Source organism: Scyliorhinus torazame, chromosome 1, assembly GCF_047496885.1.
Source record: "Scyliorhinus torazame isolate Kashiwa2021f chromosome 1, sScyTor2.1, whole genome shotgun sequence".
Classification (NCBI taxonomy): Eukaryota; Metazoa; Chordata; class Chondrichthyes; order Carcharhiniformes; family Scyliorhinidae; genus Scyliorhinus; species Scyliorhinus torazame.
This window is the reverse complement of record NC_092707.1, coordinates 103,636,522-103,649,771: the sequence shown is the minus strand read 5'-3', so window position 1 is coordinate 103,649,771 and position 13,250 is coordinate 103,636,522. Positions and strand designations below refer to the sequence as shown.

At 47.4% G+C, this 13,250-nt stretch overlaps 1 protein-coding gene across 5 annotated transcripts in view; it reads right to left on the bottom strand.

The window, feature by feature from the left end:
• cabin1 (calcineurin binding protein 1) overlaps positions 1-13,250 on the bottom strand; it is an 807,975-nt gene that overhangs the window by 152,884 nt on the left and 641,841 nt on the right. For all 5 annotated transcript variants that reach the window (XM_072499122.1, XM_072499139.1, XM_072499102.1 and 2 more), the window contains exon 32: positions 4,816-4,890. In XM_072499122.1, coding sequence (XP_072355223.1) covers positions 4,816-4,890 — 75 coding nt within the window. The remainder of the gene's footprint in view (positions 1-4,815; positions 4,891-13,250) is intronic.

The window sequence follows — 13,250 nt, the reverse complement described above, 5'->3', positions numbered from 1 at the left end:
TGTCAGACTGGAGCAGAGCGGATAGAGAAAAAAAATCTGGAGAATACACTGAGCTGAGCTAAACTGCAAGGAATGCAGGGCCTTTGGGCTAGGTGTAGAGATTTGAAATGTTGATCTATCATGAATCTTTACATCTGCTGATGCTAGTAGCAATAAGCAAAAATTCCTAAAATTGGATGTAAACATAGGAAAGGGTTGTTTAAAACTACTTCAGGTTTGTCCTTTACAATGTCATGTACATTTAATTTTAACTTTAAAATATTGGAGATCTAGCTGGAGAGTACTTGGATTTTAGATGAATTCCTCTCAGAGGTAAGAACGAAAGAATCTCAAGAATTATTGGCCAGATCGTCCTCAGAGTGGCAATCCGTGTCGTATTGCCACTCCATTCCCAATTTCTTATCCAAATTTTTTCCCCAGCCCATCTTGCCCTACCTTTCAACTCAGGATGGGCAAGATCCAGGCAGTGAAGCACGTCCCCGGGGCCTAGCGACAAAGTACTGCTGAGTCACGCTTTTGGATGGTTCCCAGTTCTGGGCAATTGGCATGCAACTTTCCTTGGAAACCTCCGATGGGGATTTCCCAGCGCATCCCTGGGGTACCCTTCCCAATATGACACGGGGGGCGGGGGTGTCATAGGTTAAGGCCCAATGGGCTGCAGAGACAAGCAGTATTAGCCATGCTTGTGGCTGACAGGTGCAGCGAGAAGAGATCAAATGCTTAAATCCTTGGTCCTGATACTGACCTAAGGTAGTAAACAATGTACCCTTTATTTTTTTTAAATTCATAGCATGCGGTCACAAGGTGCTTTAAAGGAACATTATCGAACAAAATATGACACCAAGCCATATTTGGAGATATTAGATCAGATGACCAAAAGCTGAGTCAAAGAAGTAGGTTTTAAGGAAATTAAAGGAGTACACCTGGAGTACTGTGTACAGTTTTGGTCTCCTTACTTGAGAAAGAATGTATTGGGACTGGAGGGGGTGCACAAGAGATTCACTAGATTGATTCTGGAATTGAGAGGATTGGCTTATGAGGTGAGGCTGAGTAGACTAGGACTATTCTCACTGGAATTTAGAAGAATGAGGGGGGGGGGCGGATCTTTCAGAAACATACAAAATTATGAAGGGAATAGTTTTTCAAAATAAATTTAGAGTACCCAATTATTTTTTTCCAATTAAGGGGCAGTTTAATATGGCCAATCCACCTATCCTGCACGTCTTTGGGTTGTGGGGGTGAGACCCATGGCGACACAGGGAGAATGTGCAAACTCCACACAGACAGTGACCCGGGGCTGGGATCGAAATGAGTCCTCGGTGCCGTAAGGCAGCAGTGCTAACCACTGCGCCACCGTGCCGCTCCATGAAGGGAATAGTTAAGATAGAAGCAGGGAGGTTGTTTCCACTGGTGGGTGAAACTAGAACTAGGGGGCATAGCCTCAAAATAAGGGGGAGCAGATTTAGGCCTCAGTTCAGGAGGAACTTCTTCACCAAAGGGTTGTAAATTTGGGGAATTCCCTGCCCAGTGAAGCAGTTGAGGCTACCTCGTTGAAAGTTTTAAGGTAAAGATAGATTGATTTTTGAACAGTAAACAAATTAAGCGTTATGGTGAGCGGGCGGGTAGGTGGAGCTGAGTCCACAAAAAGATCAGCCATGATCTTATTGAATGGCAGAGCAGGCTCGAGTGGACAGATTGCCTACTCCTACTTATTATGTTCTTAGAAGAGAGAGGTGCAGAGGCATAAGGAGGAAATTCCAGAGCTTAGTGCAGATGAAGGCACAGCCATCAGGAGTAGAGTGATTAAAATTGGAAATGCTCAAGAGGCCAGAATTGGTGAAAAAGCAGGTCTTTCCATTTCATTCTGCCTTCCATTGGGAAAACAACTGAGCCTCTCTTGCCTCTGCCACTTGCATGCTCAACACATGATACACTTTTTAAAGAGATGCTTTGGCTGTTTTACGTCATTGGAATTCTGGGCTATGCATGCTCAGGACAGGGCTCTAACAAACACTGTAGCAGGACCTCAGTCAGTGCTATTTGAGAGTTCACAGGAGGTGCAGGGTTGTGTATGGTATAACACAGACTGTGAAAACCACAAATGATATTTGTTGTTTTTCTAAGTGATGAAGCCATTAAGAAACTATCATCAGCCCTGGTACGGCAGTAGCAGCCTATTACACACTCGTTTGCACAACAGGACCATTTGTCCCAATACCCCTCAGAGACTCAGTGAAATAACACTGCCCAAATGCAAGCATCCTTTTAAAAAGTGTTTCTTCAACCTGATCAGCGATTTACGTAACTTCATTTTAAGAGGTGGGATTTCACTGATGAAAGAGGTTAAACCATATTCCGCTGATAAGATCACAGGAAGGTATCGCTTTGACATGGTATTTTCCGCCTATACAGCCGGCTGTTGGTCTGTATCTGCTATTTTAGATCACAGATCAACTGCACCTGTCCCTTTTGATGAAGTTTAGAACATTTTACTGTACCTGTCACTGGGAAATCAAGAGATTTTCTCAACTGCCTACAGTAATTAAATTTCTAAGCTTGGTTACACTGACAAGCACAGCAGTAACACATTTTCATCCCTTCTGATGCTTTTCCTGCTATTACTGTACAGGTCTTCATTGTGACAGTACTGGACAGCTCTTGACGGGAGTTGGAGGAGATGGAGGTCGTTGCGACCCACTTCAGATTCACTGATACCGAGACCTAAAAGGCTTAATTTCCAAGGTGCTCCTGTAAATTTGTGCTAGAGTGTAAAATGCAAGTGAGGTTTTTGCAAAAGTGGACAAGAGTGTGCGAGTGATTGAGAGTGAACGACAGAAAATGCAGCAAAGAATGAGCATACAAACATACAAATTAGTAGGCCACTCAGCCCTTTGAGCCTGCTCCACCATTCAATAATATCACGGCTGATCTTATTGTAACTTCAGCCCACATTCCTGCCGATCCCGATAAGCTTTGTCAATCAAAAATCTATCCATCTCTACCGTAAAAATATTCAAAGATTCTGCCTCCACTGACATCTGAGGAAGAGAGTTCCAGAGACTCACAACCCTCATGGGAAAATATTTTTCCTCATCTTGGTCTTAAAATGAGCAGTGACCTCCTAGTTCAAGATTCTCCCACTAGAGGAAACGTCCTTTTCACATCCACCCTGTCAACACCCCTCAGAGTCTTATAGGTTTTGATCAAGTCGCCTCTTATTCTTCTAAATTCCAGCATGTTGTGTTCTGCTGCTTCCTTTATCATGAAGGTATACATAGAACACAAAGATATGATTGCTATAAGTATTTATTCTCAACACGCTGGATGGTAACCATATCTTTCTATGTACAAATAACTCTGTATACGTTACTGTGAAACTAAGGCACAGGAAGGCTGTTCTCTTGTCCGTCCCACTCCCAAGCACCAGCCTCCTGTCCGTCCCCCAATATATAGATATCTGTCTGGGTATCTGGTTCCACCTGCTGGCGGGAGGTCATAACTGTCCCTACATGTATTGGTCAGTGGCTATGTACACATATATATACAAATATATACATTGGTGTAAATATGTATAGTTATACATAGATGTCCCTCTGCACAGATCACCACACAGCGGATACAAACCTAACCTCTCCAACTTTTCCTCATAAGACAACCTGCCATCTTTCTTTAAATAAGGAGACCAAACTTTACACAGTACTCCAGATGTGGTCTCACCAGTGCCATGTATAATTGAAGCATAACCTCTACTTTAAGAAACAGCTCCCCTCATAATATATTATAATTCTATTAGCTTTCCTAATTACTTGCTGTACTAGCCTTTTGTAATTCACGCACTAGGACACCCAGATCCCTCTGCACCACAGAGCTTCGCAATCTCTCACCATTTCACGTATACGATGAACTAGAGAACTTTACTGTGCACATGAGTGAATAATAGAGTGAATAAATGGGGCAGAGTGAAAGACTGTGCATCTGTGTGTGGCACTGAGTACAACAGTGAATGACAATGATTTGTCGCATGCACAAGATAGTGCTCGAATGAGTGAGAGGGAGAAAGCAATTTAATCAATAAGAGAAATAATTGAACGAAAAAGAGCAATGCACAACATGCAAGGGTTCTGCCCACATCACAAGACACAGCGTCATCCAAACATCGATCTTCTCTGTTGCTTGTGTAGCTGTTCACATCGAACCGTCAAAACCTTCACTGAACTGCACCTCATTCTGTGGTATTTTGCTTACAGAGGTCCAAAGAATTGTAATTGTGAAATACATCTGGCTCTTAACACAACATTTACCACAAAACTTCACACATTTGTATTCACCCTAGGTTTTCATTTCTAGCTGGCAAATTTATTTTTTAAAAACCAGGCTGCACCAAGAAACCAGCCATGAGCCATGTTGTTTAAATATTGACATCATCTTTACTGAAGATTTACAAAATACTGCCGTCAGTGCAATCTTCTCAAAAATTGAAGGGTTATCATTTCTATCTGATGTATCAATGGGATGATTAGCTTGGCTTTACTCCCAAGCACTGCTTCCCAAGAATCTTTTGCCATTTAATATCAAACAGAAAATTTGTGGCCTTGGCATCAACGAGACATAACATGAAACAGTGCTACCTTAAGTACAGGTCTTGGGACCTCTTTATAAATTTGACCACGGTATGGTTTCTGAAACATGTCATGTCATCATACTGTTGATTGGCTGTTTTCTGGATTGTTCACTGTTATTGCTGTGAAAAGCCACACACACACCCATTAATATAAATACTCAGTGCCCCTCACAATCAGTGCCTATGTCAGTTACCTGTTTCTGCGTTGATGTGGCCATTTGCAGCTGGCAGAATTTCATGGCTTGCTCCAAAGCTACATCTTCATCAACCTGGAAATGAATTCAAAAGTTAGCAAACAAGAAATTAGAAAATGTGAAATCCCACAAGACAGTATCCCATTTCCTGTCCCCATCGCAACAATCAAATTACTATTGAGTATGACATCTCTGTAATACTAACACCATTGTCCACTTATGTAGATCTGTTTAATGACAGTTAAAACACAAGAATTTTTAATGAACAATAAATGACAACTAGACATCAGTGGTTCCCCAATGTCCTTTCGGGAAGGAAATCTGCCATCCTTACCTGGCCTGGCCTACATGTGACTCCAGATCCACAGAAATGTGGTTGACTCTTAAATGATCTCTGAAATGACCTAGCAAGCTACTGTTGTATCAAACCGCTACAAAGTCAATAAAAAGGAAAGAAACCTGACAGACCACCTGGCATTGACCTAGGCAGTGGAAACGCTCACGGCAAACCCAACCCTGTCGACCCTGCAAAGTCCTCCATGCTAATATCTGGTGGCTTGTGCCAAAATTGGGAGAGCTGTTTCATAGACTAGACAAGCAACAGCCTGATAGAGTCATACTCACGGAATCATATCTCACAAGTAACGTCCCAGGCACCAAAATCACCACCCCGGCATGTCCTGTCTCACCGACAGGGCAGACCCAGCAGAGGTGGGTCACGGTGATATACGGTCGGGAGGTTCCCCGGGAGTCCTCAACATCAACTCAGAACCCCATGAAGTCTCAAGGCTTCAGGTCAAACATGGGCAAGGAAACCTCCTGCTGTTTACCACAGACCATCCACCGTCAGCTGATGAATCAGTACTCCTCCATCTTGAACACCACTTGGAGGAAGCATTGAAGTGACAGGGGGACACAATGTACTCTGGGTGGGGAACTTCAGTGTCCATCACCAAGCGTGCCCCGGTAGTACCACTACTGACCGAGCTGGCCACATCTTAAAAGACATAGCTGCTAGACTGGGTTGGCAACAACTGGTGAGGGAACCAAAAGAGTGAAAAATATACTGGACTTCATCCTCACCAGCCTGCCTGCCGCAGACACATCTGTCCATGACCTTATCGGTAGAAGTGACCACCGCACAATCCTTTTGGAGACCACGTCCTTTCTTCACATTAAGGTCAGGTATGGGGATGTTCCCAAGGGCGGCATGTGGCGCAGTGGATAGCACCGGGACTGCGGCGTTGAGTACCTGGGTTCGAATCCTGGCCTTGGATCACTGTCTGTGTGGGGTTTGCACATTCTCCCCATGTCTGTGTGGGTCTCACCCCCACAACCCAAAGATGTGCAGGTTAGGTGAATTGGCACTCTAAATTGCCCCTCAATTGGAGAAAAAATAATTGGGTACTCTAAAAGGTAAGGGGATGTCCGTTGATGATTGCGACTCCTCAGAAGGAGTCCATGTGCAAATGCAGCAAGACCTGGACTATTTCCAGGTTTGGGCTGACAAGTAACAATTCGCAAGTAACATTCATGCCACGCAAGTGCCAGGCAATTACCATCTGCAACAAGAGTGGGTCTAACCATCGCCCCATGACATTCAATGGCATTACCATCACTGAATCCCCCACTATCAACATCCGGGGGTCACCATTGACCAGAAACTGAACTGGACTAGCCATATTAATATTGTGGCTACAAGAGCAGGTCATCGGCTAGGAATGCTGTGGCGAGTAACTCACCTTCCAACTCCCCAAAGCCTGTCGACCATCTACAAGGCACAAGTGTGATGGAATACTCCCCACTTACCTAGATAAGTGAAGCTCCAACAACACTCAAGTAGCTTGACACCACCCAGAATAAAGCAGCCCGATTGATTGGCACCCCTTCCATAAACATTCACTCCCTCCACCACCAACCAACAGTGGCACAATGTGTACCATTGACCAGATGCACATCAATAACTCAGCAAGGCTCCTGAGACAGCATCTTCCAAACCCATGACCACGACCATCTAGAAGGACAAGGGCAGCAGACACATGGAACACCAACACCTGCAAATTCCCTTCCAAGCCACACACCATTCAGACTTGGAAATATGTTGCAGTTCCTTCACTGTCAGTGAGACAAAATCCTTGAACGTCCTTCTTAGCCGCACTGTGGGTGTACCTACACCACATGGACTGCAGTGGTTCTAGAAGGTAGCTCACTACCACCACCTTGAGGGCCATTAGGGGAGGGCAATAATGGTTGCCCAGCCAGCAATGCCCACATCCCTCAAAATGAATTTTTAAAAATGATGCTAATTCTCCTCTTCAGCCTCACTTCCCTCTTATCCCACAATCTCTTTTGACAGAAAATGTATAGATAGTATAAGCATGCATTTCTTCCTGTCCCCTCTCCCTTCAGCACAATCTTACCCTGGGTGTTTTTGACTTTCAGATACCTGAAAACTGCAATCAGGCTGTGGAAAACTACCAAGACATGAAGGTACAATCACTTGATTGCACTCACAGCCGCCAGGAGGAGTTCAACATTGACCTGACACAGAGCTTTGAGCAGAGGTGTAGGCCAACCTTTCCAGCATGGAAGTGGTAGTAAACTCCTTCAACATGCTTGTGGGCCCAACCATGGTGCAGTATCTGATAGTTGCCTGAGGGGAACAGGAGTGGCACCATGAAGCATAAACTGACTGTCAACTCTCAGCCTTCGCGCTCCCACCACTGTCACTCCAATAGTGCCCTTGCTGTCAGGCAGCCTGCCCAGACTGCTGCTGTCCATGCTGAGATGGTACAGTCTGAAGTTAGATAATCGAAAGCTGCTCCAAGGCCATCTGCAATTTCTACCACTGACATTCATAGAACATAGAACGATACAGCGCAGTACAGGCCCTTCGGCCCACGATGTTGCACCGAAACAAAAGCCATCTAACCTACACTATGCCATTATCATCCATATGCTTATCCATAGAACATAGAACGTATCCATAGAACATAGAACTTGTTTGTGGCATTTTAAGGATCTCTGCACCTGAACCCCCAAGTCTCTTTGGACATCCACTACACCTAACCTCTTTCCATTTAGAAAGTACTCTGTTTTATCCATTTTTTGGTCCAAATTGAACAACCTCACGCTTGCTGATATTAAACTCCATCTGCTGTAAATTTGCCCATTCACCTAGTCTGTCAATATCTCCTTGCAATTTTGGGCTATCATCCAGACTGTCCATAATGCCACCTAACTTTGTATCATCTGAAAATTTGTATATATGACTTTCCATGTCATCATCCAAGTCATTAATAAATAGTGTGAATAAATGGGCCCCAAAACAAGACCCTGTGGTACACCACTAGTCACCTGCAAATTTTTTTAAAAATTCATCCATGGGACGTGGACATCGCAGTCTGTGTCAACATTTATTGCCCGTCCCTAATGGCCGTTGAGGAGGCAGTTAAGAGTCAACTCCATTAGTGTGTGTCTGGAGCCACATGTAGGCCAGACCGGGTCAGGATGGAAGATTTCCTTCCCTAAAGGATATTAGTGAACCAGATGGGTTTTTACGACAAAGGTTTCACGGTCATCGTTAGACTTTTAAGTCCAGATTTTTATTGATTTGAAATTTCACCATCTGCTGTGGTATTCAACAGCTTTCTACCAGCCATTTTGTAGCTACTTTGCAGCAACATAAGAAAAGACACAGGCACCATGGAAATGCACAAGGGTAATTAATTTATGTCTGTTTACAACTTGACATGCTTTACAGATTTGGTTTCAAACATATATTTTGCTTTTACTTTTGCAAGAGGATGCTCTGTGATGGTCAATGACATTAAGACACATGGGGCTGTTGGTGTGGTAATACCAGGTATTGCAGTACCTGAGGTGGATGCCCATTGGCTAGACCTAGGAGTCTACCATTGGCTAACGTACATAGCGCCGCCCTGAGAGGCGGGGTATAAGGACCAATGCCGTCCCAGCAGCCTTCACTTTCTGTATCGAAGCTGCTGGGTACAGTTCTAGCTGATTAAAGCCGATTCGTTATGACTCACCTTGTCTCGAGAGTAATTGATTGTGCATCAGTTGGCAAATTGGTGTTGGGGTTATTGCCTGGCGCGTGAATCAGTGTTTCATGTTTAGCTCAGGTTGAAAGTGGGCGTTTATGTTGCACACTCCCTTCCTCTTCCACCTCTTTGTACTCCTGTTCCTCAGTTTCTCACATGACAGGTGTTGACAAGGATTGTTCCATCAGTGGCCAGGTAGTGCAGCATTCTACCTCAGATCTTAAGACCACCTCAGCTGAATACTGAAGGCCCCGCCAGGCAGGGGAATAATTGATTTTGCACATTTCCCATATTGTGTGGGGGATTCTAGTTCTCATTATGTGCATGCTGCACATGTGGACCAAAGTCATGATCCACATAATCAATGGATAGCCCAAGTAACCAGTAGCCCATCCTTTGGTTTACCATGGTGGTTGAAATACAGCTGGCACAGCAGACGGCTGCAGAATGAAGGCATCATGACTATATTACGAAGGCATTGACCTGCATGATGCACTTCCTATTGTTACACAACAGCGGAGGGAGTGAAATCCATTTGGGTTCCAATCAGAGCGGAGTTGGTGTGCATGCAGTTACTGGCACTCTACCATAGAGAAGCCTATAAAGCTTGCAAATTCTTTTGCTCACTTTGTCTGCTTTGACATGAGGGATTTGGGAGCAGAACTCGCAAAGAGGAGGGCGAGTTTCAATAAGGTAAAGTTGGCCTTATATGCGATAGGAATAAAATTTGTTCTGCTTTACCGGCCTGTCTATGGCTGACCTATGAGGGTCGGGAGCTATACTTTGGCTCGCCGGAGGACGTGGTGGACTTTATGAAAGACAATAAACTGACGGGAGAATGATGACCTTGAACTCTGACTGTGTGGAACTGAACTATGAGCGATGTTTTGTAAAAACTTTAAACTTTCAATGTTTAATTTGCGATGTTTGGAACGACGTTTGAGGCTCTAGAAATATATTTTCTTTTTCTGTTTTTCATTCGGTTCTTTCATAGAATTTACAGTGCAGAAGAAGGTTCTATTTGAGGTTAGTTGACTAGATAATACTTTGTTAAGGGAGGAGTGGTGGGCCTTTGTGCTTGGCCCTTGGGAGGGATTGTTTGTTTGTTTTTGCTTCTTGCCATGTTTTGGGAGTTTGCAATAAGAGCAGGGGGGAGGGGAATCAGGGGGGTAGGATGCTAGGCGCCAGGGGCAGGGGCTGCCAAGCTAGCTGGGAGGGCTAGTTCACGGAAGCATAGTGGGGGGGTGAGCTGATGACCAATATTGGGGGGTGGGGGGTAGACTGCCGATGTGGAGGGGACTTTTAGGGCGGTGGAGGAGAAGGGCTGATGACGGTAGCTGACGGAGGGTGGGCCAGGTGAGGTGTGGGTCATGGGCCAAGGGTTGGTCTAGGAGAGGCTATGGCTGATCGACAGGGGAGTGGGGTAGGGTGCCCCCCGACCAGGTTGGTCACGTGGAATGTTCGTGGACTGAATGGGCCGGTCAAGAGAGCCTGTGTGTCCATACACTTGAGGCAACTGAAGGCGGACGTGGCCATGCTGCAAGAGACACACCTAAAGCTGGGAGACCATGTTAGATTGAGGAAGGGATGGGTCGGGCAGGTGTTTCACTCGGGATTGAACTTTGAAACAAGGGGTTGGCAATTCTGGTCAACAAAAAGGTGGCATTCGAGGAGGGGAAGATAGAGACAGACCCGGATAGTAGATTGGGTTCGTTAGGAGGGTGCTAGGGAAGATTCCGGACCTGGATTCGCACCAACTGATTATGGGGGGGGATTTCAACACGGTCCTGGATCCGAGACTGGACCGGTGCAGTCCCAAGTCTGGACTGGTGTCAGCAATGTCGAAAGGGCTGTGGGCGTTTATGGAGCGCATGGGAGGGGTGGATCCGTGGAGATTCGGGAGGCCAAGGAGTAAGGAGTTTTCAGTCTTCTTCCATGTGCACAAGGTGTACTCCAGGATAGACTTTCCAGTGTTGGACAAAACGCTGCTGGGGGAGCTGGTAGATACCGAGGGCGCGATTCTCCCAGCCCCTCCCGGAGAATCGGTGGCCCGGCCTCGTACAGCGGCCCACGACCAACGTTACGCCAAACGCGCCGGCGCAAATGGCGCTGATTCTCCACACCTCAGAGAATCTCGCGCGGGCGGCGTGGCGCAGTGATTCTCCGGCCCGGCACGAGATTCTCTGAGGTGTGGAGAATCAGCGCCATTTGCGCCAGCGCGTTTGGCGCGACGTCGGTCGTGGGCCGCTGTACGAGGCCGGGCCACCGATTCTCCGACCCGGAAGGGCCGAGCGGTAAAAGCAGAGTCCCACCGGCGGCGTCCACACCTGGTCGCTGCCGGCGGGAACTCTGAGCGAAGGGTCGGGGGGTGGCCTGTGGTGGGGGGGGCTCTGTCCCCGGGGGGGGCCTCTGATGGGGTCTGGCCCACATTCGGGGCCCACCAATCGGCGGGCCAGCCTCTCCCTCACCCCCCCGGGCCTACTTTGTTGCGCGTCCGGCCCCAGAACTCCCGCGCTATGTTGCGCGGGGCCGGCGCGTTCTATAAAGCCACCGCACATGCGCGGGTTGGCGCGTCGCCACTGCGTAAACCGCCCCAGTGCCGTGCTGGCCCTTCGCTAGTGCCCGCGCCCGTTTCGCGGGCTCACAGGAAGAAGACTGAACGGGCGGAGTTGGACAGGCTGGTAGGTGAAATTTTACAGGGGGACAGGAGATATGCGGAGTTTCCGGATGAGGGGCTCCTGAAGGAGCAGCAGAGACTGCAAATGGAATTTGGGCTCCTGTCCACAGGTAAGGCAGAGGGGCAGTTGAGGAGGGTAAAGGGGGCGGTGTATGAATATGGGGAAAAAGCCAGCAGGATGTTGGTGCATCAGCTGACGAAACAGGAGGCGGCGAGAGAAATTGGGAAAGTAAAGGATACAAGGGGGAAGGTGGTTGTGGACCCGGAGGGGGTGAACGATGTGTTTCGGGAATTTTATAGCCGACTTTATAAATCGGAACCCCCAGCCAGGGAGGAGGGTATGAAGCGATTCTTGGGGGGGGGGGCTGGAGTTCCCGAGGGTAGATGAGGAGTTGGTGGAAGGCGTGGGAGGCCCAATCGGGTTTGGGGAGATGATAAGACGGACTGGGGGCGATGCAATTGGGTAAGGCCCCGGGACCTGACGGATACCCGGTGGAGTTTTACAAAAGGTTTTCTGGGTTACTGGGGCCGCTCTTGGTAAAGGCGTCCAAGGAGCTGGGAGTGCTTCCCCCAACGCTATCACAGGCATCGATCGCCCTTATTTTGAAGCAGGATAAGGATCCAGAGAGCTGTGGATCGTATAGGCCGATCTCTCTTTTGAGATGAAATGAAATGAAAATCGCTTATTGTCACAAGTAGGCTTCAAATGAAGTTACTGTGAAAAGCCCCTAGTCGCCACATTCCGGCGCCTGTTCGGGGAGGCTGATACGGGAATTGAACTGTGCTGCAGGCCTGCCTTGGTCTGCTTTCAAAGCCAGCGATTTAGCCCTGTGCTAAACAGCTCCTTTTTGAATGTAGATGCAAAGTTGCTGGCAAAGATGCTGGCCACACGTAAATAGAGGACTGTGTTCCAGAGGTAATAGGGGAGGACCAGACGGGATTTGTGAAGGGACGGCACTTGACGTCCAACATTAGACGGCTCCTAAATGTTATAATGATGCCAGCAGAGGGGTGTGAGGTTGAGGTGGTAGTAGCCATGGATGTAGAAAAGGCCTTTGATCGGGTGGAGTGGAAGTACTTGTGGGATATCTTAGGAAGGGTTGGGTTCGGGCAGGGATTTGTGGACTGGGTCCGATTGCTATACCTGGCACCGGTGGCGAATGAAAGGACCAACTGGGTCCGGTCAGAATACTTTAGTTTGTGTAGAGGGACAAGACAGGGGTGTCCGCTCTCCCCACTACTGCTTGCCCTGGCCATTGAGCCCTTGGCAATGGCCCTTAGGTCATTGGCGGGGTATAGTAGAGGGGGGGGTCGGGGGGGGGGATGGCTGGAATTATGGAGGTATTGGAAGAATTTGGGCGGTTCTCAGGCTACAAGTTAAATATGGGTAAGAGCGAGATGTTTGCGATCCAGGCACGGGGGCAGGAGAGGAGGTTGAGGGAGTTACCATTCAAAGTGGTGGGTAGGAATTTTAGGTACCTGGAGATTCAGGTGGCTAGGGTCTGGGGTCAGCTCCATGAGTTAAATCTGGGGAGGGCTGTTGATCATATGAAAGGAGACTTCCACAGGTGGGACATGCTTCCGCTGTCATTGGGGAGAGTGCAGAATGTGAAGATGACAGTCCTCCCGAGGTTGCTGTTCGTTTCTCAATGTCTTCCGATTTTTATCCCGAAGGCTTTTTTCAGGAAGATGAATGC